The sequence below is a fragment of the Haliaeetus albicilla genome, chromosome 2, assembly GCF_947461875.1.
Source record: "Haliaeetus albicilla chromosome 2, bHalAlb1.1, whole genome shotgun sequence".
Classification (NCBI taxonomy): Eukaryota; Metazoa; Chordata; class Aves; order Accipitriformes; family Accipitridae; genus Haliaeetus; species Haliaeetus albicilla.
Window position 1 is genome coordinate 30,054,567 of NC_091484.1, and position 24,989 is coordinate 30,079,555.

The window sequence follows — 24,989 nt, forward strand, 5'->3', positions numbered from 1 at the left end:
AAAGGACACACTTAAGTACATAATGCATCTGCTATGTTCAACATATGAGCTCAAGCTTGTCCTAAGTTGAAGGTGCCAATGCTGCACTGGTGACTGATGCACTGCCTGGCTATTTCCTATCTCTGAACTTATCTAGGACAGGAGAAATGAGGTGACAAGGATGTACAATGTTTCAGTTGTATCAGTGATGTCCAGTTACTTTAGTTTTTGACACCTAAAGTAGCAAATGTGTTTCCCCTTACATTCCTCATTTAGAGGTTGTGCTGGTTTTGGCTGGGATAGAGTTCAGTTTCTTCATAGTAGCTAGTATGGGGCTATGTTTTGGATTTGTGCTGGAAAGAGTGTTGATAACTCAGAGATGTTTTCATTACTGATGAGCACTACTTACACAGCGTCAAGGCCTTTTCTGCTTCTCACCCCACCCCACCAGCGAGCAGGCTGGGGGGGCACAAGGAGTTGGGAGGGGACACAGCCGGGACAGCTGACCCCAACTGACCCAAGGCATATCCCAGACCATATGATGTCATGCTCAGCGTATAGAGCTGGGGGAAGAAGAAGGAAAGGATGGACATTCAGGGTGATGGCGTTTGTCTTCCCAAGTAAGCATTAACATGTGATGGAGCCCTGCTTTCCTGGAGACGGCTGAACACCTGCGTGCCGATGGGAAGTGGTGAATGAATTCCTTGTTTTGCTTTGCTCGTATGCACAGCTTTTGCTTTACCTATTAAACTATTTCAACCCACCAGTTTTCTCACTTTTACTACTCTTCTGATTCTCTCCCCCATCCCACTGGGGGAGGAGTGAGCAAGCGGCTGTGTGGTGCTTAGTTGCCAGCTGGGGTTAAACCACGACAGTCCTTTTATGGCACCCAACATGGGGCACAAAGTGTTTGAGATAATGACAGATTTGATTGGAATGTGCTGGATTGAATTTATAGCTGCTATTGCTGTTTAGCTATTAATTGATGGGCTCCCATGCTTGCCATGGGGCTTGCTTGCCTTACTGTATTATTAGAGTCTAGTGCTCATTAGTGGCTGCTTTTTCACTGCTTTTCACTTTTTTCACTGCTTGCTGTACTGATTATCATCTACTCTGCTGTGCCTGGGAACATTTTGATATCAGCAATGGCCATGAGCCTGGGCTGGCAGATGGCCAGGGCATCGCTGCTGTTTCTGTGCTGCTGTACTGGACAGGCTGGAACTTCAGTGTGAACTTGAGTCAAAGGGACTGTGATCTGTGGATGAGTCCATGCGGGAGCAGGACACCCCAAAGCCTCTGTGGCCATGGATAAGTCCACACCAGAGCAGGTACATCTCAAAGCATCTGTGACCATGGTTATGTCTGTGCCGCAGCAGGTATACCTCTGAAGGGATTGTGGCCCAAAGATAAGTCCACACCGGAGAAAGTACACCTTGAAGCACCATGGCTGTGCATGAGGTCAACCTGGAGCACCTCAAAGAATTTGGCCATGGATAAGCCCACAACAAAGCAGGTACAGCCCTGGAGGGACTGCAGCTATAGGTAAGGCCATGTCGGAGCAGGTTTCCTTCTGAAGGGGCTGTGGCTGTGGGTAAGGCCACACTGGAGCAGGTCTATCTCTGAAGGCATTGTGGCCCATGGAGAAGGCCATGCTGGAACAGGTGCACCTCAAAGCAACTGTGGCTGTGGATAAGCCTGTGCCGCAGCAGGTATATCCCTGGAGAGACTGTGGCTCACGGATAAGGCTGCACTTGGCCCTTCTGTATACGTACAACTATGGCAATAAGTGTTTAGCTATAAAATATTAGCGTGCTGAGCAAAACTAGCCAAAGGGACATTTTTCCGCTCTCACCAGCACTCCCTCTGATTTTCACAAAGTTCTGGAAAGCTTTGTCTCTAAAGATCTACCAGCCACATAAAAGTGCTACTCAAAGTGAGATTTTTGAGGGATTATCTGTGGGCAGCACTTGCCTCCTATTTATGTCACTTAGTCCATCTAATGAAAACAAACATCAGAAATAATAGTTTAGGGTATTTTTTTCCCCCCATATAAATGCAACTGCAATCCCTAACAAGGGAAAGTAGGAAGGAATGGCCAAAAGGAAATGACAGATGAGATCTGACTGTAAAGAAAACTGATCTCAAAAATGTACACATAGAAAACATGTAAATACCAAGAAAAAATATTTTACAGATTTTCTTCCAACGTTCTCTCTCTTTCACACTCACACCTCTCTCCTTGCCCGACTGCTGTTTGGCACTGGGACAGCAGAGAGCTCTTGTCACCACTGCCTTTCCCTTCACCACCTGAGAAAACCGTACCACCTTCCTCTCTGAGACAAGAAGAATTCTGTGGCTGGAAGGCTTCACACCATTATTGCTAGCTGAATTTCACCAAAGAATTCAGAGCTGCCATGCAGCAACTTCCTCTGGAGAGCTGTAGGGCTTAATGTTAGGGATTTTTTTTTTTTATTTGGGATTATTTTAAATCATGCCAGAAAGGTACGTGATGCTTTAGCAATACAGAGATAAATCTCAGCTAAGCATCTGCAAGGATCCAGCTCAATGCTCTGTTCAGACAATTAAGAGCTGTCTTTTAGATACCTGGACTGATACCAGCTACCTCCTATTGCTGCTTTGTCAGAGAAGATGTATTTGTGCAGGTCAGGATGGTGGTACATTGGACTTTTACTGTCCATACCAAAGACTGAAATACAACCCATCACTGGAGCATTGGCAGGTGAAGAAATTAAAGGGAACAAGGTGACAATATTAGCCCGCATGACAGTGGACTCAAAGTAAGACACATGTAGTCATCCAGATGTCTGCAAGCATCATCACAACCAGAATTTCAAGGGCAAGTACCAAGAAAGACAGTGAGATAGCTTTGTATGATGGGAACCTTGGGACACAGCACATTTACCCATCTGAAAATTTAATAGGCCAGTAGTCAAGTCTGATATAGGCAAATCAGATGTGGAGTTACGTCTCTTGGTTGCTCCACCAGAGATGAAGGCTCTCCTGATAAGGTTTTAGCCTTCATTTGCAAGGCTTATGTGTTTTGTAAAAGACAAGAAGGAGCCCAGAAAAATTAAAAAAAAATAGGGTAACCTGGTGAAAGTGATAAGTTATGACAGCAAAAGTCTTCTGACCAGCTTTCAGGAAGGTAAGATCACATGTATCAGCAAGGATATTGTACTAACAGAAATATAAGGTAGTAACAGCCTGTATGAAAGGTTTAATTGGCTTGATAAGAGACAACATAAAAAGATTTTAAAAACTTAGTCACAGCCCAGGTGTGAACACCCAAAGCAATATCCTGACGCTGGGCCAGAAAGACGAGCAGGAAAGCAACAGTGCCAATAGTCATCGAAAGGTGATGTGATGGGACTCTGCAAGCCAGAGCTTTGGGGCAGACCTTTAACTTGAAGGTGAGCCTACCGAAAGGGCTTTCAGTATGTAAAATTGTTTTATTAGAGCATAAATTAGAATCAGGTGAGTTCTGAAAGACAGGAAACTCAGCTCTGTTGGGTGGAAGAGTAAAAAAGCTGGGTGAAAGTAAAAAGATATGAGGAAGAATCTCGCTGCTGTTCCTTACAGAGCAGGACTCTCCCCTCTAGCCTTGCTCTCAACCCAGCAACGTGATGTCCTTCCTCAGATCAAATTCTCCTGCTTTTCATAGCCCTCAAGACTTGTTGCAGGGTCTGCTCCCTGTTCCTCCCAGCAACCTTCTCATCTCCACTCCCACTGCAGGCCTGCTACTCTCAATCTTTTACCCATCTGCTCCCCCCACCCATAGCCCAGAGGGCCCCTTAGTTGCCACCACTCAGCAGCTTTCAGGGAAGGTATACTCTCCCTCTGTCAAACTCTAAGCCAGGAAAAGGTAAACAAAGAACACAGATTTCCTCCTTTTTGCCTAGGGACAGTCCTCTTAACACAGCACGTGGTACCTGCACAGCAAATTGTCAACCAAGAAAACATCTGCATTTTCCATCACTGCGGGCGCAGTACAATTGACTATAGAAAATGCAAAGCAATGCAGAAATAAGAAGAAACACAGTTCAGAGGTAAGCTCTAATCAAGGTTACAGTTTCAGATATCATAACTGCCCCCGTCAACGTACTCCCACCTATCACAGCTATTTGTTCGTTTATCATCACATGAGAAAAATCCCTTTGGACATTTGAATTTTGGAAGAATCGTTACTACAACTCTTAGCACAAAGCGGATTCTTAAAGCATAGCTTATAGTACAGCCAAATCCAGTAAACAAGGCCTTATAGTGCAAGGAGCTATACAAAATTTTCTCCAAATGGTTCAGCATCTGAGTTGCTGAAAACATAAAACCCAACATGAAGATCATCAAGCTTGGAATTAGAGAATGCTATGAAGCTGAAGGATGCTTTGGATGAGCACAAAGAACTCTGTAAGATTGGACCATTTATTTGAGAGGCACAGGAATGGTTTCTCAGAGCTCCAAAGGAATCATTTAATAGCACGAGGGAGTTGCAGGCTTCCATGGTCCGCTGACACCCTTTGCCCTGCAAGATATTACAGAGCATATAGATGAAACTGCTGCTCTTGGGAAGACTGAAATGAAGGCTGCAAATGTTTCAGAGGGATGCATGCCATAATAACACTAAAGAACTTTAAGTGCATTTGTCTCAATATTGCACATCTATGGCACAATACATATATTTATGCCTATAATAAACACTAATCGGAAATCAAAGCCATTATACATCAGCAATGGGGGAAATGGATGTTATGAGGTAGTTCATTTTTCCATTTCCTGACCTTTGTGCGTTTCCAGTCTAGCTGTACTGCTATGTTAATGTATCCTCTTACATTTAACTTTGCTCCAGTGATGTGCAAATCACTGCACAAATTAGAATCAAAATGAAAGAGTTGGCCTCAAGGTCAACTCAGCAAGGTTCGGTGCCAGTGGGCGGGATTGATTCCTGTGCAGGCCTATTAGTCATAAGGCAGCAAAAGCTGGCAGCACAGTAACCAGGGGTATACTCTTAGCATCTACAAAGAAAAGTACGATTAAGACCAGTCCACATTTTCTGAAAGCACTTCATCTCCTGGGCACAAGCAGATGGAAGTTGGAATATGGGGCAATGACTGGAGGGAAATTCTTGGAGTTCAGAAAAAGAAAGGAAAAAAAAATTAACAATGCTTTTTTTTTTTTTCCTCTTTCTGGAAGAAGTAAAAAACAGTGCTGTCTAATGAAACCAAGAGAGCATGCTGAAAGATACACACAACACATTTCCAATTAAATGATTCCAAGAATTAAGATTTGTACTCCTGTAAGTATATAAACCAAACAAGTTTCCGAAAAAAATGACATTTTACCTGTTTTAGATGAGATCACTCCAAGCTTCTACACTGTAGACTACTGATGTCTAACTAAAAGCAATTAACAATCTTACATCCAACACATTTGTATTGACACAGCGATAATCCACTCACAGTTCACTACGTAAAGCACTGGGAAGTTTCTGCAATAGAATGCAGCTAAAGGACAAAATTAATTTCTTAATTTCTCTTAAATCAGTAGCAGAAAAAGTCTTGCCTCAGCAGTTTGGTACAGCAAGGGATGAGAAACAGCCATCACACTTACCCCGTTACATAAAAAAGGTCTGAAAACATTGCCAATATTTTTAAAGGTACACAGGAACAGGTAAACATGAAATATAGTCTGAATATAAAATCTCAAAAAGATAACTGTAAGGAAATAATAAAAGGGTGGACATGGTAACATCTTAAACCAAGATAACACTGCACAGCTTCACTCTGTTCTTTCCACACTACCAGATTAAAGAAATAACCTTAGGATCTACTCATATGCTACTATCAAATACTCCAAAGTCCACAATGCTCGCCTTTGCTGGTGCTTTACGATGCACGTAACAGGAAATTTGTATTTTTTACTTGGTTGGTTTTAAACATCAGAAGCAGGCAAAGAAGTGCTGCTGCAGTACCAGACAGAGGCAGGACAGTGACTACCTCTTAATAGGTGCAAGATGAAGCATTCATTGGTAGGACAACACACCCTCTCTTAACAAGCATCCTCATATCCATAAAGGCCAGCGCGGACCACACCACCTTCACAGATATACAGTCCTAGTGATTGTGGTGCCAAAGACTAAAAATCTCCATTACTCATCTTTTCAAACCCAAGGACAACAATTGTTGCAAGAAGAAAAGCAGTCATTCTTTACCAGGCACTGGTACTGGTTTATTCCACTATTTAAAGTAGAGAAGCATCACTTTCAGCAGAGGGTTGTCCCAAAAAGCCTGTGTGCCCCACACTGGTCTATCTAAGAATCGTCACTGCGTTCATCAGGTCCACTGCACAGCTGGACTCTGCTGGTCTCCCAGGAATGCTACTTACTCTGAAGGGGTTTTAGGAGGGAGGAGGTAAGCACAGGGATGCTCTTCTCTTCTGCAAGCTAAAAACATTGCTGCTCTTCTGTGATCAGCTGATACTCCCACTGAGAAGCCCTGACCATATTGGATGCCCTGTTTCAGGTTCTGCACAACACATAATAATAGACATCTCTTACCTGACAGATTTTTATAACCAGTGGCTTCAGTTCTTCAAGTACTTTGTCCAAGCAAAGATCAATGTCTTTTATAGCACTAACAGAGGCCCAGATTCATCCAACTCAAGCTTTGAGTACCTGAGTCACCTAATTTAGGAATGCAGGTTCCCAAGACTCCCTGTGTACGCAGAGGGAAGAGACATGCTCCTCCTGAAAAAGACTGAGACCCAGGTAAGGCTTTCGCAGAGAGGATTCAGCTCCGCCTTTCTTCAACACCATTTTAAGGACTGAGTGACTGCCAGGATCCTAGGTTTGGCATGTTAGGTTACATAGGAAGGAGCCAGGCCTGTGTATGTGCCTCTTAAGCTCTAAGATTTTATATTATATAAAAATTAGTGGGCAAAGCACTCCTGAGGTACATCCAGAGAAATTCAAAGCAGAGAAAATAACAAGAAAATACTCAGTATACTGTATAAACTTTATGTACAGATCTTTTTAAAAGTGTAATACCAGTAAATGTAGCAGAGGTTTACAGGAAAAGCTGTGAAGACATCTTGCAAAATTTAAGAGACTACTAACAAAATGACGTAGAGTAAATATGAGTTGCAGAAAGATATCCAGTAATGTACAACATTTCCCAGAACTGTCAGGTACAGTCATTTCTCTGCTCAGAAGCAGTCCCACATTTCCCATATCTCTTACCTAGAGTGCAAAGACGCCTCTGAAAACTTTTTTGCAGAAAAAACTCTTAATTTCTTATGATATGTAAGATATGTTATAAAAATTCCGCCATTCTCTACCATTAAGAATGTATTATACCTTCCACCATGACAACCTTTTTGCTAAAAGACAAAGCTTGTGTGATATCTGTAGTGCATATTGCTACCAGATAGAAGGAAAGAGTTGTCTAATGTATTACACAGGTATCAGGCATGGCTTATTATGTATAGAACACACACACACACACAAGGCAACAGAAAGCAACCAAGCACAGATATCAAAAGTGAAGTTTTTAATGTTAACCTCCCTTCAGACAGGAGTATGAATCTTTGCAAACAAAAGGTTCATGTGCATATGTATAAAAGGATTTATCCTGCAGAGCTCAGATCTACCCCTGTAGTATTCCCCCACCCATACTTCTCTCTCTGCCTAGACACTCCTGTGTGCAGCACAAACGGATCCATACACACACCACAAGACGTTCATCATTGCTATGACCTGTAAAATTTCTATTGACACCACGAACATCATTCCCTGCAAGAGCTGTCTATGGTTTCCCTCCTGCCTCCCTCTATTCCAGGCTGTCAGCAAGGTCCCTGTTCCTCTGTGCCACGTCCCTCACACCACAGCCCATGCTGTCCCAGGTGACAATGCATCTTCTTCCTCTCCTGAGGAAGGGCATATCTCCTCTTCCTCACTCATAAGTAGGAAGGGATAGGGCACAAGACATCACTTGCTGTACCAGCCATAGGACAGGCACTGGATTAACATATGGGGACAATAAACACATAAGAAACGCAGGAGGGATGGAAGGAGGTTCTTTTCACTTATGGTTCATGCCAGCTGCCCATGGTGGCTGACCCCTACTCCACAGCAAAGACAACATTTTAAATCTCCTGTTTCATTCGTTGCCCCTACACTCTGTCATGCCTCCTACCCCCATCTGTATTTCTTTAAAAGTGATTTGAAGTGTCAGTATCTTAACCTCCTCAGGCAGTGAGGCAGGGTTGAGGCAGGTAGATAGTACTTGACAGCCTGCTAGTACTAATGCCTACATCAACCACTCGTTTGATCTACGAACAACAAACCACTGCAATAAACCAGTCTCTCAACCAGACACCAGCTTCGGACCATGCCTTCAGCTCCATCTTCCACCTTTCAACAATGCCTAGAACATTCCCTGACATTTTAAAATTAATTGGCTACAGAGTTCCTGTTATTATCATATTACCTCCAGACAAATACAGAAACGCCATCCAGTTGAGTGTGCTTGATCCACCTTCTGATAAAATTAAAGGCAAAACTCCCCTGACTTCAATGTGGAGCAAAGTGACTTGTAAAGCAAAGGAAAACCCATATAGATGTCAACAGCTGCAGTTAACAAGGGCTAATCCAAACCTGGAAAATCAAGAGTTCATATTTTGACTAAAACACTTCAAATGTTTTCATCCATGCTACAACCTATTCTGTTGGAAAACACATTAGACAAACATGTAGAGCAGCAAGTTGCATTTTAGGACACAGATCACAGCAACTACTCTTAAAATGAGATCTCAAACCTGAGAAAAATCTGTCATTTGATGGGTTATGATTTAAAATATAATCATATTTTTAGACCATGTTATCTGAATGTTTTTTCCTGTGCATTTATAATAATAGAATCTAACAGATTTTTCATTTTTTCAAAAGAAAAGAAACCCCTCATGGATTTAAACTGGAACATCAGATGCTGAAGCATATTCATGATTACTGCACGGTTTTTGCCTGATGTCACTGGAGAGCAAAATGAAAACTGCTTGCAAGTATTAAGGGTTCAACTACCAAATTTAAGCATGCTTGTTCTCAACAGACTGACTTCTTATGTCTGTACACTCTTGGGAAGATTATGACAACATTCCCATATTTTTTGAAATTAAATTTTTTAAAAATATAAATATCTAAAGTTCATTATGTGTTGGGGGTTTTTTTTGCTGTTGTTTTCTAAGAAAAATCTATTATAACAAAGGTTTTCAGGATCAAGAGTTCTTATGTTGCAGTGAAAAACAGTAAAGAAAAACCGACTTATGCTTTGTAATGCCTCAGATCCAATATTTTATTCTTGAAAATAATCCTCACTGCATTAAAAACTTAATACTACTGATAGAACCCACCAGGCATAGTTTAAAGGGTGAGATTTCTCTGTTCCTAGGCAGGTAAAACTAGCTTCAGATACGTATCTCCAAACCAGATTGCTACTTCCTCTTTCACCTTTATTAAAAGTTGTTTATGTTTCGATTGTATAAATCATAATAAATTGCTACTATAATTGTATTCATGAGAAAGCAAAGACGCTGGGCAAACTATCCTGAGAGGAAATGAGTAATTCTGGTATTACAGTCTCTAGTTGAGGAACAAGATTCAGATTTTACAAAGAGAACATGTGATGGCTTTATCTAGGGCACAAAAAGAATCCTACATGAGAGAACAGAAGCTGCGTTCAGGGACTCTGTTTTCCTCTGGATCACTGTAAGACAATTCTGAGCTACATGTCCAAAGTTTTCTGGGGAACTGCTAGCCAAGGTTCGATGAAAGGTAGCCCAGTAGTTCCCCAGTAGTTACTATGCTGTATCACACAATCATATGTACAGGCATATACGTCTGCTCACGTTAGTGTATGAGGTTCCAATTTACTTTTTTCTCTATTACTGCACTTCAAAAAGGTTTGTGTTCTGAAGGTCTCATGAGAGTTTTCAAAGGGGAAGAACATTTGCAAAGGTGACCGAAAAAGTTATATTTCACTCGACCACAGACAAAAGCACAAGAATCGTTCTGAATGAAGATTCAAGCCATAGTTTCATTTAGTTTTAATGAGGACCATTAGTTAGACTTAACCCAATGCTTTTTTTGCTGCCACTGAATCCTCACAGAAGAGAAGTAATTACAGTTTTTAACACTGCACTTAAAGTAAGGCCCAAAGGAGAAATTTTTAAATCTATTTTTCTGGTAACAACCCCTCTGTCAAGGAAGTGTCCTAAATCCATCAAGGATTAGGTTCTAGGGCATTGCAATGAAAGTCTACAGTTTTATTAATTAGCATTTATAGAAGCCTGCACAAGTAAGCAAGTTGGAAAACTATTTGCTTCTGCAGGCATTAAACCCGAGTTCTGGAAGAGACCCGAGACACACACATCATCACACAGCAAGGCTGCGGCCACACGAGTGGCCATATCCTGCTTGGGTGTCTTGGCGTGGGACTCTGTTCTGTTCTCCTAAGGACAATGAGATGTACCTACTGTCCAATTCTGCGCACAAATCAATGAAGCACACTTTGGTCCACGGATGCTACTTTTAAATTGATGGTATAACTTGCTGGATAAAATGCTATTCAACTTAAACTTAGGCAGTAAAACTGGAATGTCAATAAGGTTAAAAGTTGACTTTTGAACAGGTATTTCTATTAGGGGTTCTCAAGCACCACAAGAATGTGTATGTATCGGGTCTCCATGGCAAGGTTGGGGGCAGGGGGGCTACAGGGGCAGCTTCTGTGGGAAGCTGCTAGAAGCTTCCTCTATGTCTGATGGAGCCCATGCCAGCTGGCTCCAAGACGGACCTGCTACTGGCCAAGGCCGAGCCCATCAGCGACAGCAGCAGAACCTCTGTGATAACATATTTAAGAAGGGGAAAAGTTGCTGTGTAACAGCAGCCAGAAGAGAGGAATGAGAATATGTGAGATAAACAACCCTGCAGACACCAAGGTCAGTGAAGAAGGAGGGGGAGGAGATGCTCCAGGCACCAGAGCAGAGTTTCCCCTGCAGCCTGTGGTGAAGACCATGGTGAGGCAGGCTGTCCCCCTGCAGCCCATGGAGGTCCACAGTGGAGCAGATATCCACCTGCAGCCCGTGGAGGACCCCACGCCAGAGCAGGTGGATGCCCCCAAAGGAGGCTGTGACCCCATGGGAAGCCCGTGCTGGAGCAGGCTCCTGGCAGGACCTGCGGACCCTCGGAGAGAGGAGCCCAGACTGGAGCAGGTTTTCTGGCAGGACTTTGTGACCCCATGGAGAGAGGAGCCCACACTGGAGCAGTTTGTGCCTGAAGGACTGCAGCCTGTGGAAAGGACCCACGCTGGAGCAGTTCGTGAAGAACTGCAGCCCATGGGAAGGACTCACATTGGAGAAGTTCGTGAAGGACTGTCTCCCATGGGAGAGACCCCACTGTGGAGCAGAGGAAGAGTGAGGAGTCCTCCTCCTGAGGAGGAAGGAGCGGCAGAGACAACGTGTGATGAACTGACCCCAACCCCCATTCCCCATCCCCCTGTGCCGCTGGGGGGAGGTGGGGAGGTAGAGAATTCAGGAGTAAAGTTAAGCCTGGGAAGAAGGGAGGCATGGAGTAAGGTCTTTTTAAGATTTGGTTTTATTTCTCATTACCCTACTCTGATTTGATTGGTAATAATTTAAATTAATTTTTCCCTCAGTTGAGTCTGTTTTGCCTGTGACAGTAATGGGCAAGTGACCTCTCCCTGTCCTTATCTTGACCCACAAACCTTTCATTATATTTTCTCTCCCCTGTCCACCTGCAAACAGAGAAGACACTAATTTGACAAATTTATCACTTGTAACACATTAGCTTAATGGCCACATACCAATGTTTCTCGTACTTTTTCTCTCAATATTAGTGATAAATCAACTTGATTGCTGTATTTTTCTAACCTTTAACCAGAAGACGAGTGTTTGTATTAAAGACATTCAGGTCTGATTCAGAAAGCATTCCTGGAAACAAAAACAAACAGCTCTGTTAGCAGTGGAATTAATGAAGCTGTTTTCCTGCAGAGCTCTACCCTCCATCACCACCAAACCTGTACTAAAGGCCCAGCTTTTTCCTGTCCACTCCCCTGCAAAAAACCAGCCAAAGCAAAAATACAGACAAATCCCAACAGTTGTCCTGGCTTCTGGAGTGGGTGACAGACAGGCTCTACCTGCCTCTCCCTCAGCCCAACTTGGGTCTCCCTCCTCTCCCCAGCCCCTGAGACCTATAGAAACTTAATTATCTCACAGACAACTACTCCTCTCTGTTTCACTTGAAATTAGCCAACAACTTCAAAAGTAATTAGGTAAGGGAGTGACAGCGCAATTGGAGAAGTCTGATCAGCCCAGGAAGATAGGCTATAAAAAAACATTATACACAGCCTCACTGATTTAATTGATTACTCACATGAGGGAATTCCCTCATGTGTACAGATCTGCAGAATTAGGTGTTACAGTATTTCAAAAGCCATTACAAAAACATAACAGACATCTAATCAAAGTGACTTCAGTGGGAACAGGACCTGATCTAATTAGTATTTCGTCATACAGAGTCCAGTGTGTTCTCATTCTGGCGGAAAACTTTAGTTACAAATGAAAAAAAAAGTTTACATTTTCTGTATGGATTTTGTGACAGATTTCCAACTTACTAGTAAATCTGGTGTGAATTTTTTCCTCCCATGTTAACGGAGGCATCAAGTGTATAATTTTTCTTCAAGAAGCAAAGAAATTCATAGAGGTGAAAACTTAGTGTCATGAAGAATGGACTAATTTAAATAGCAAAGTACAAAAAAACCCCACCTCATTTGTTTTTCATTTTTAAATTCCTGATGCAATTGAAGTATATATTCCCGTAAAAGTCAGATAACGTATTTGACAGAGCTTTCCCAGTGTATTGTAATTTTTTTCATTATGAAACTAGCTCTGTAAAATGGTTTAATATTAATAAAATTAAACATTCATTTAATTAGTCTTTTATCATGTAGAATTTCACAAAATAATTTTTGTGATTATTTCAGCCAGTTTCTCTGTTGGCTTTAAAGAGATGGGCCATGTTTTGAGAACAGACTTAAATTTCCCAGTAAAATAAAAATATTTGTGCATGTCAAAACGAAAGTATTTCCGCATGTCACGCAAGGGCAAAGCTGCAAAATACTATTGAAGCAATGTAGGTGCCCAGTATGGAAGTCCTGAAAGTTAAAAGCATATTTGTATATTACCAATAGGAATTATAAAGCCTTTTATCTCAGATTTTTTTAAAGGCCCATGAGTCTGTAGCTGACAACAGCCAGCAGAGCAAGAAGAGATTTTGAAGTGGCATCAAAACTCCAAAGACACCCAGCGCAGACATTGTTTCCGATGTCATCAACATTCCATTCTCCAGTACAGAGAAGGGCTTGTGCACGCGGGTATGGATCCACGTAAAACTTTTCAGTTCCTCTGAAGTGAATTCAGCCTAGGTCTGATCTTGCATGTCTTGGATGTGAGAAAAAGACTCCTGTTGACTTCAACAGATTTTGAAGCAGATCCTGTCCCACTGGATCATCTGAGGCTCTTTTAAATTCCTAAATACTCTAGGTTAGATGGAAAGCACCATCTTCACAGCCTTCCGCTTCTGTAATATAATGGGAAGAATGGCAAACTTATCGAATTTCCTTGCAAGTGCTTTTTTCCTAATAACTTGAATGATAGAGTTGTTCAGTTGTGCTGTTTTTTAATGCACATCTTTGTTTCTGCTGGTGCCCTTAAACCCCCTCGTGCTTTCCCAAATGCATGGTTATTCCCTTACAAGGCTGGCAGATAATAAGCAAATACAGAGAATTGTTCCTTCAATTAAACTGGAGCTGGAAACAGGGACCGACGTAAACAGGAAGAGGGAATTATGCCAGAAATTAATCTATTTCTTAATTTCTCTATTAAGATATAACTATCATCCCAGCCAATATATTTATTACTCTAATTAAAAGACATTAGGAGAGCAAGGGCTCCGGTTCGCAGCTCCACCTCTCCTCCTACCACTGCCTCCCATCTGCTGCCTCTGCCCGGAGCGCTAGCACCTAATCTGAGGGTCTACAGGACAAGTTGCGGGGCGGGGGGGCAGGGGGGCGTGTATGACCTTCCTGCTTGCAGGTTGGCTAACCACCCGAATGGATCTTGGTGGATCTGTTGGCTCTTCTGCCTACCAGACAAATATATGAGAAGAGTTGCAAAGTTTGAAACACACTCTTTACATCTTTTTGTTTATCGTTAGCAAAAAGAAAGGCAATGCGAGTGCATAAGGTACAGTATAAAACAAAGGGGTTGCAAAATGCTTTATTTTGGATATATGAAAAGGCTTTTGGCTGGGAAGTAGCTTTCAGTACAGGTTCTACCTGTGCACGCTGTTTTCTAACAAATAGTTCCTATAACTGATTTTTTTTGTTGTTTATTTTTGCACAAGAACTACACTGCAGAAGAATGTATGAAAGGTTTCTGTATGTTGAGCCCTAAATAAACCACAGCTAACAACTCTGTGCTAAGTGTTTGGCATAGGAATACCACGAAATCTTTTTTCCATAAGTAACTTCTGTGATTAAAACGATGAACTCCACATGTGATAAACTCTTAATTAAAAGCTTTTTTTTTAATAAAACATTGCTGTATGTCTTAATGTAAACACACAGCATACTACAAAAAGTGCATGTGCTATAGTGGCCACAGATAGACCAAATATAATGTAAAGCTCACACTGAAGCTGATTTTTATAAGCAATGGATCAATGTAATCCCTCTTCCCTAATGAAGGACTAAATCCAAAGCAAAACGGTAACATGCTGTTCTTTGTCTATTCTAGAGAAGACCTTTTAAAAGCCAGAAATGACTTGCAGGAGCCACCATGTACTAGAGCACTAACTCCTTTCCAACTGAGACCTTGTTTTGATTGTGCCATAATATTTTCTTTTGGCTGCATTTCTACCTTTTCATTCCAGTCTTTTATAGCCTGCATTGAGATTTGGGCACCTGAATGAGGCTAACTTTTCTATATTGGTTGTATAGCTATGGGAGAGAAAAGGGTGCTCTGAAATACCACTAGGAGCATGACTTTACTCTGTTGACTATACAAGGTATATGTAGGGAAACTAATTTAAGAAACTAAATTAGGTATATAAACACAGGGCTGTGAATAGTGCTCAGGCCTCCCCAAGGATTTGGAAGGGTCCTGCACACCCTGTACCCGTCAAGTCTTCATACTGCTAACAAATACTGGCACTTATCTCAAATGCCTACATGCAACTCAAAACGCTTATCTGCAAGGTCAAGCAAATGCCCTTGCAGGTACCCACTGTTCATTGCCATAGACTAAATCATGCATCTGATTTGCTTTTCCTGAAGTAGTCCATGCTGAGACTGAGAGGCAAACAATTTTTTTTTTTCTAATAATGACAATAAAAGGAGAAAAAAAGTGTCTAGTAACAGCTGGAAATATTGTTATAAACTTAGTTCAACATATTTTCCGTAGGGGACGAGGACAGGGGAGGTGGGGCAAAGGACAGAGGAATGACTTTCTTCAATTTTAAAAGTATTTTGTTTTTTTTCCTCCATACATAGAGGAGAGTGGTAGAAACAGAGCCAAAGGTGCATTTTCAGTTAATGGATTTTGTCAATAAAAGGTAGGTGATACATCTAATCAGTACTTGTCACAAAGTGCTGTCTAAGATTTGCATCATTTTGGTACATCTGAATACAGCTGTCCACATAGACTGAGGACCAAACTTATCTTAGCCAGAAGACTCCCCTGAGGAGACAAAACAGCACAGCCAGTTGAATATGCTGCAGCAGGTACTTAATTTACTTTCTTCCTGCTGTTATGTCAGCTACCTATTTCTGGCAGGATTCTTGGTGGGAGGTATTTAATACAACCTCCAGGATCCTCTGTGTGTTGTATGTAAGGGCCCAAATTCATTAAGACACTTAGGTACCAGTGAGAGATGCACTTGTTTAAAACTTGGGAAGATTCATCACCACAGATGAACTTGAATGTGCTGCAAAATAGATCCTGCTGGTGCCCAAGTACGATATGGTTTTGCTCGTAAGTTAAACAGGTATTATGCACTCTGCTTTACTAAAACAAACCCTATTCTCAATCCTTTTGATACCCCTTCTGCTATTAAACATGCCCTTCCTTTTGAGTCTCTTTGGCAATCCTACAATGACCTGCATCATCTTTTGGGGGGACACTTAATTTAGTTTTTAGACTGGGGCCTAATTGAAATACCTTTTTTTTTCCAGAGTAATGAAAAGAAGCTAACAAATACCTCTGAAGATGTACTTACCTGATGCAATAGCTGCAAAATTCAAATTATTGTCATGTGAAATGTCAGGTCATTAACAGTTTTCATAAGCTAGAACACTCAAGGATTACTTTTCACCAAAGAGTCTTCCTGTGACTCTTCACCACATTTTGTGAGACTGTATGCACCACATATAGCACATACATCCAGGAAAGTTTCACACTGCATTTGGTGTATAATACCACTGGTTTGCAGCTACAGAGAGGTGAAAGGAGGAGTGCTGTTGGACATGGTCACACAAGTTCTCAGTTGTCATCATCAAGAGGCTGCATGTATTTCCTCAGCAATCACAGCACTGCTTAACTTGCACAGAGGCTCAAAATTCCCCCCAGAAAAACTGCCAGTGCCCAAGGCTCTCGCTGGCTGTTATAAAGTGCAGAACTTAACACAGAAAGGATACATCCTCATGAAACTGGAAGAACATAATGACCTATTACATACATGACTGTTCACTGAATTCCTACTCTTCACAGAATTAAAGTTACTTGGATGATTAATAACAAAGAAAAATGTAGAAGCAAACACACAAACAAAAGCCCCAATGATATCAACATTTCAGTGACAGAAATAACACTAGATAAGCTTTAATGCACATTCTGGCTCTCTTTTATAACGCATGACAATTCAGAAGACTAAGCTGTGCAGGAAGATGCATACAGCAGCAGTGTGTTATGCATGCATATAATCTCACAGGTTCCCCTAATAAGTGGTTAGCGCCAGTCATACATTCCTGCATCTCACACATTAGTGTCTACCGTGATGGCTGATTTGTGTGTCGTGATGACTCAGAATTAATTCAGTTAGAAGCTGCAGGTTTCAGAAAATGCCTTGTGAAGGTGAGTGGTTGATGCATTCTGTGCTTTGTCTACACATGGATGCGTGCAACTGCAATGTTACAGTTGCCTGCTGCTCCCAGGACCTCCTTGATATGGTCTTGTAATTACCATGTCTTGATTCAATAAGAATTCTTGGGCAGGCCACACAAAACAAAACCAACACTGACATCAGATGGATACTTAGGAGGTTACAAAAAAAGAAAACGAAACATAAACAACAGAAGATCACTTCAAATGAAGCTTGATTGGATGTTGTTGAAAAGGTGCTCAAATTACCTGAACCACTTTGATCTTAAACATGGACCGGGGGCAGCTGCAACGAGCTCCGAGCTTTGGCACATTCCATTATATGAATGGTAGTGAATTTATAATGGAATGGTATGGATGGTTTTTATAATCAGAAAAACACACTGACCTTAACACTACACAGGTGGAGCAGCATAATGACCCGCCAATTGTAAGCGCATCAATTCCTGGGGAAAAGTTCAATGAGGTTAACTCAGCATGTAACCAACATAAGCGACATTTTAAAACATTGTTTTTTCCACTTGTCTGTCTTTGCCAACATTTTATTAATTGATTTGTTTCACTGTTTGGTACTGAGCATATCTTACCGATGTTAACAGTGTACTCTACATTATGTTCCAGTAGAGCTAGACGTTGTCATACACTTCAGCACTGAAATACACGTGTTTAAAAAATAAGAACAGTGTTAACTACAATAAACTTTTCAGATTGTATAAGATTAAGCATCATATTCATTTAACTTAGGAAGAAACTGAAAGAAAACGAAAGTCACCATCAGTGGATCTTCAGCTTCATTGCAAAATTCTCACATTGAGTGAGCTTAGGTAGGTGACAGCCAACCAGCATTTCCACTCCCATCAATTTATTGATAACCTTGGATATTTATGGCGACCAGCCACAAAGGAAGTAAATTTCAGTGTACCATATTGGAACTGACTGGGTATCCAACATAGTTCGAACAGTCCAATATAAGACCACAAAACACAGTGAACAAAACTCTGCTTCTCTAATCAACCTCAACCAGTTTTAAGAAATCCACACATTACAAAATTATACAGAGAGAAGCAATGAAACAAAGAGAAACTTAAATCTTAATCAGGGAGAGCTAACCAGCAAGGACAGAAGGCTCTCCAAACATGCAATAATAAAACTTTAATTACAGAAGAAAAAAAAAAAAAGAAAAAAAAGTGAAAGACATCTACAGTTCAGCCACAACAGCAACATTTATGACATCTGTATTTCAGCTCATTCTCCCTCCTCCTCTTTTGTGACCAGGGCACATTGACACTTTACAGCTCCTCCACAGAACTAGCAGGGAAAGCACCTCAGCAACAAGACAGTCCTATACCCCCATCTCCCCACGTTGCGCACCTCTGGAGACTGTGGTCCCACCCTAACGTTCATCCCCACCATCAGTTTCTGCTGTGTGCTCAATGACAGCTGAGAAGGCAAGAAAAAGTCTTTTAACAAAATGACTGAAACCACTACTAAAATTATCAATTCAACGAAAGCACAAAAATCAAGAGAACCAAAAGTGATGGGCAAGGTAGTGGACTTAGGAAGACATTCTACTGTTCAGAAATGTTCAGCTAGAAAAAAAGATTTGTAAAACAAAGCAATGCCATTTGATCACACTCCCCTGAGATTAAAAGGTTTTCAAAACATGTAATAGCCATGAAATTAAACAAAATAGAAGTATACATTGCTTTGTCATCTCCCTCTGCCTTTCAAAAGGCACTAAAACTCATGGACATAATTCATTTTAGTCCCAAATTTACCAACTGCCTGTAGTCTGGTGGCCCTTTGCTTTTATTGAAAAAGAGTATTTACACTGGAAATAAAGCAGCGTGATCCCAAAGTTGGGCAAAGAGCCACATCATCTTTAAGGACAATCTCAGAGAAGTTAATCCACACGCACACTTTTTTCAGCTGTCTGTTAGGAGCACACACAACAAAAACTCTTCCAAATAAGTAGGACTGTAAAACCACTTCTCACAACCACAGCCACCATGAATTTTCTTCAGCCACACAGAAGCTGGTTTTAGACTTCATATCTTCACCCATAGCAAAAAGTTATACACTACAGTATTTTCCTTAATGTCTCAGCTGTTAGTGATTTGAGATAAAAGCACAGGTCTCCTCCTAATCCAATTCTAATGCAGCTTTCATAGAGAGAAAGTTTCATTCTCCATAGGCAATGTGAAAAACCCACAGCTCCACTCCTACCTTCAAAGCCACCCACACCGTACCTACCACCAGGTTATGCAGACCAGGGATGCTGCAAGACCAAAGTAAAACTCTGGAGCAAGGAAGAGCACCCAGACACGCATCCCGCCGCCTCCTGCTGCGCTGAGCATGGCTGCAGCGGAAAACACAACCCCAAGGTGTTGCAATAAATTAAGTTCTCTCCCCGCTCCTTCCTCAAAGTATCTCAGCATTACAGACCTCAAGTCACTTAGTTTGTGAATGGGAAGCAAAAATAAACTGATATACCTATCTACCTACACTGCCTGGCTCACACATCATGTAAAACCTATACTGAGTCACCGAAAGCATTTTTCGCGGAGATAGGATATGTTGTGATGCCATCACACATTTAACCCAGAAAGAACAACATCATTCAGGGTTTAGAGCAAGCCTGACAGAAGCCCCAGCTGCCATCGCCCCATCCGGCCACAAACGCCCCACAGGGCAGCAGAGCTCCAGTGCTAAAATGCGGCCGGGGCTCTGGCCACCTGCAGTGTATTTACACCCCTGCTCCAGGACAAGTGGCACGTGTGCCTGTATGTGTTCAAACTTTAATAGTGATAGATAGGAAAAGTGCTATCTTACATATGAATAGATTTTCTCAGGGGTACATTTATGTTAAATGAAGTGCTTCAGAAATGTAATTACGGTTGAAGTGCGCTTCAGGTAAATTGGAGAGTCTATGATCAGATAGACTATCACTGCTCTGATGAACACTGTTTTCTGGATCTCTTTGTTGCCTGTCTCTGGTCACCTATGAACTCCTGTCCTCACATTCAGATTGCACATTTCCTGGCACTCTGGTTTTCACGTGGCGCTCGAACAGCATTTGCCCTCTCCTCCTCAGTCCATGATGGGGTCGGTCAGTTGCTATTGCAATAAAAGTCTAAAAAGCACTTATTTGAATAAATGCATACATAAACACATCATCTCAAGGGCCAGGAATATCAGTAGTATCATGTTTTGAACATGTATGATAAAGAGGTGAGGGGAACAGACTAAAGTATACAGGAGCTGTGCTGTTTGTGCCAAGACTACTCACAGCCTGAGTACCCATTCATTTTCTGGCTGGGAACAACAGAGTTTTTCAACAAAATCAGCCCTGCATCCACAGAAGATGAGTAGTTCCTTCTGAGCTCTCTGTACAAGACTAGCATGATCCAGGAGAAAAGTGAAAAGTAGGGAGGAAAGTCCACTAGGCTGTGGAGTTTTCCTAATCTATTTCTTCCCTGAAAACACTGGTGAATTCCAAGTTGATTCAACTGATGTTTACTACCTCCCTGGTCTCTGTTTTTACCTCTCTCACCTCTTCTAACACCTTCTCTTTTATCACCCATCACTCAACATTAAGGTTTCTTGTTTGCTATCCAGCTGACAAGCCCAGCTGTGCCTCAACCCCTCTCCCTTCAGGTTTCTTATTTATCTCATTCGTTTCTGCTATTATTCCATCTCCCCTTCTCCTCCTCCACTTTTCATTTCCTTCTGGTTTGTCCCTCTCCCTACAGAAGCCATTGCTAGTCTCTGCAGCTGACACTGGACCCCCATCCTGCCTCTTAAGTAGTGTCTGAGTACCTTCTGGTTTTTCTGCTTAACATCATCATTATGCATGCCATGCCCTGCCTGAAATGATCCTAAGACTCATATCCTGCTGGTACCTGCCATCTTGCTTCAAATCCCTACTCAAAAACACTTTTTGCAGTAAGCGTTTAGGAAATAAAATATAAAACCCTGATCATGGTAAAGCTGGCATGCAAACAGCTAAAATCAATACCTGTTTTACATGTCTACATACATGTGCACACATCTACTTGTACATGATTACATTTCTACTGTATCCTTGCCTCCTGCTGCTGCCCATGCTTTCTATATTGCTTGCTCTTAGCTCATGAACTGGTCAGTGCCTTGGGGCAGTTGGTATAGTAATTAGCCCAACAGATCTCCAGTCATGATGTGCAGTACTGGTTAGTAACAGCTCAGTCTTTGCAAGAAAACCCATCGAAGGCTGAAAAATTATTTCACTCAGTGGTCAACAGTTTGTTTCTAGAGACAGCGAATACTTGTGCTCAGTATGACACCACTTGCATGGGGGTTGATCTGGCAGCACAGAGAACAGACAACTAACTGACCAAATACTGAGCCACCACTTCAGACTGAAATGGAGAACCACACCCAGCCATGCTAACAGAAAAGACAACATGCTTTTCTGTCAATAAACAATTCTGTCAACAGTAACAGAACAGCAGGTATGTTTTTCCTGCAGATATGCTTTTCTGTTCCTCTGTCACTCCCTTCTTCGTTCGCCACTGCCATCATCAGCCCCAATATACTGTTAACAGCTGCCTGCTGCATGGTTTAAGCATCGTCTTTGCATTGAAGGGATCGGAACAACATTGAGGAGATCAGAATGACTTTTTTTTTTAACCTCCACAGATTGATATTTGAAAGGTTTTTCAGTTTTTATAAGGATCAGAGAAAAAAAAGGTAGTACTGGTTATTTATGCTAGAAGTGTTTGTTCCTTCTATCTCAACAAACAAAAACATGTAAAAGAAACTCCTGTATTTTTCAATTTTGCTAGTTACACCTGCTAGCTGAAGCTACTATTTTAACACACCTCACTACAGCAGGAAATATATAAAACCCCTTAGAATAAATACTCAGTTTTGTGACTGCAAGACAAATACTAACAAATTCTCATGTGTAAATTAGCTAAATATCTCACAAACCAGTATACAAATTAGACATTTTCTTCTCCCTTCAGTAGACAAAAAGAATGTAATGTCATTAGAAAAATAATTAATATGTTAATTGAGGATTTTAATTGCCCAGAGACATACCTCAGTTGCCTTGAAATCTGGCTCAAAATCAGAGTTACATCTGTTGTAGAAAGCACTCTAGATTTTTCAAGTAAAGGCGCAAAATCTGTACATACTAATATAAACTGAAACCTCTGATTGTCTTACACCAAAGGCAAATTAAAAAGATAGCAACATCTTCATGTCATTTGCAGGTGAGATCTTCCATTTGCTAATCTACAAATCTACCACATTGTTCTCAATTTGCATCCCAGTTTTGGAAGGCATCAGGTAGTAATATTAACAACAAACAGCTGACATTATTATAAATGCTATATTATAAACTATATTATCTGGGGGTTGGACTGGATGATCTTTAAAGATCCCTTCCAAACCATTCTGTGATTAAATGCGGATATATTAAGATGAAGTTTAGAACCTCAGTCCTGAGCCAAGACCCTCCATGAAGCAAGGAGACATATAAGCATAGAAAAAAATCCATAATTTCTGCCCCCAACAAGGTGACAGCTCAAACACATGCCCACTATGACCTTGAGATGAACAGAGACTGAAGAGAAAATGAGGCAGCGTTCACTACCGTAGTAAGCTCTGGTCTCAGTATAGACCCCAACTGTTCATCAAATTTTCCATGGGCACTGCAGAAAGGAGTTTTAAAAAGAGGAAAACAGGATGATATAGTATTTCCTTTGCCTGACAAGCAGGAAGGACAGCAAGGAAGAGCCCGTGAAGATTAACTGAAAGGTGGGGCAAGCGTTCCAGGGATGTTGGCAATGAAGACTGATCAACAGTGGTGCTGAACTCCTGGTGTGGAAGGGAAGATGGTAGGAAGGGTGTCCACAAGTCATGAATTCCTCTGAAGATTGGCAGCCGTTTGATATACTCTGCAGAAATAGGAGTCAACAAAGCAAAAAGGGGGCAGAGAGAGAGAAAATACAGTCGGAGGAACATGCTCTGTAGGCAGAGGATGCTTCCAGCAGTACTGTGTACAGATAAAGTGAGGCACATCCATTCCTACAAAGGATATTGCAGTACCTGAGGCCCCAGGGAATGAAACGCTGGACAACAACGAGCTGCAGAACTCCAGAAAGCTTCTCCTGCAGAGCCCATCTCAAACAATCAATTTATTTCCAGCATCACTTCCTATCTTCAACGGAAGGATCAAGTTCTGAAAGAGCATGAAATTCTTCTTGCTTTGATGAGCCTCTGGGAAACTAGGCTTCTCAGCAACCTCTTCTTCCTCCTCTGGATTTTGTCAGGCTATTCACCAAACTCCTTGGCTGTACATATAACACTACAGCTACTGACAGCACAGTGAAAACTAAAGCAAGTTGGTATATTGCACCAACAGGAAAGGTCTCAGTTAGGGGGGTTGATGTTTCTGCATCACCCACATTAGTTATCCCCTTATGTGGTAAAATGATGCATATGTCCATTCCTATATAATATTTTGGTTAGCAATTACATTTTTCAGGAGAAGTGGTCCATAGATATTTTTGATTACTTGTACCACTTTTTTCTTTCTCTTATGAAGTAAATGTCATGCTGACAAGAGGCATTTGCAGTTCAATCACTGGGCATGAAAGACTTCTGCAAGTTGTGGGACAGTTGCAGGAACAGCAGCGGCCAAACTCCTCCTAGGGCTCTGCCACTGGGACTCACCACTGGCCTGAGTAGAAAACATTTTGCCTGATGAGGTGGAACTGTGTACACCACTATATCTTCAGATGGAGTTATTTCTCATTGCTCCACTGGCTCCAATATACTATAATTAACAACTGGTTGAAGGGACTGGCTTCGAGTCTTCAGTCTCTCCCTGACAATCGTGATTTTCCTACTGATGTGGATACTTGGCAGTACACTGACATAAGTAGAAAAACAGCTTAACACAGTCCATCAGCCACTTGTGAAATGAACTTGGATCTGAACTGCGGTCCTAAAGGATCAGTGGAATACTAACATCTGCAGATGAGTTAATGCTTACCAAATGAAGTTTACCACTGAATGAGCTGTAAACATCAAGCACAAGGAAACCAGATCCATCTCCTAAAGAAACAGTCACAAGTGAAGAGTCAGCATTTGCATCCCTTATCCTGTCTCTGTAACCCTGTACTTGCAAATGCAATTTCAGGGTCTATCTAGAAGCATCCTTTTGCTAGAGCAGAAAGAGATGAGGGAACAGAGAAGACTTGAACAAACAGCACACATGACAGTCATGCAGTAAACTATTACGGTATTTTGCATTCGAGCAGGATGTTAAAGCTATTAGACTTACAGCAGGAAAAGGTACAAAACAGAAAACTTTATTTGGCACTGTCTAAATGCCATTACTCCCCACTGACTGCAAAAAACCACTAAAGCCTGTGTCTGCAAAGCAGCATGGTTCAAGTATAACAAATTGCTACTGGACCTCTCTGGAGCTGCCAATCTCCTCAACTTATCTGATGAATTGTGACACAGATACAGCCAACTATCTGTTAGCAACACTAGCAACATCTTCCCCCAAATTGTTCAGTGCAATGATCAGTATTTGCAAACTACAGCTTACATTTAATTGGGAAAAAAAAAAAGGGGAGGGGGGAAATGAAGCAGCAAGCCCAGCAATAACAAGCTTCTACCGTAAATGATAAATACCAGACCCTTTTACTCCTGTTTCTAAACCACCACTGGAAATCTTAAGGCTACACTGCCACGACACTAACTCTCCTAAC

At 41.6% G+C, this 24,989-nt stretch overlaps 1 protein-coding gene across 7 annotated transcripts in view; it reads right to left on the reverse strand.

Moving 5' to 3' along the window:
* HECW1 (HECT, C2 and WW domain containing E3 ubiquitin protein ligase 1) overlaps window positions 1–24,989 on the reverse strand; it is a 359,806-nt gene that overhangs the window by 192,326 nt on the left and 142,491 nt on the right. For 2 of the 7 annotated variants that reach the window (XM_069812200.1, XM_069812191.1), the window contains exon 2: window positions 17,609–17,666. The exons of the other annotated variants lie outside the window; for them this stretch is intronic. In XM_069812200.1, coding sequence (XP_069668301.1) covers window positions 17,609–17,635 — 27 coding nt within the window. In that variant the 5' untranslated portion in view covers window positions 17,636–17,666. The remainder of the gene's footprint in view (window positions 1–17,608; window positions 17,667–24,989) is intronic. 7 annotated transcript variants of the gene reach the window in all.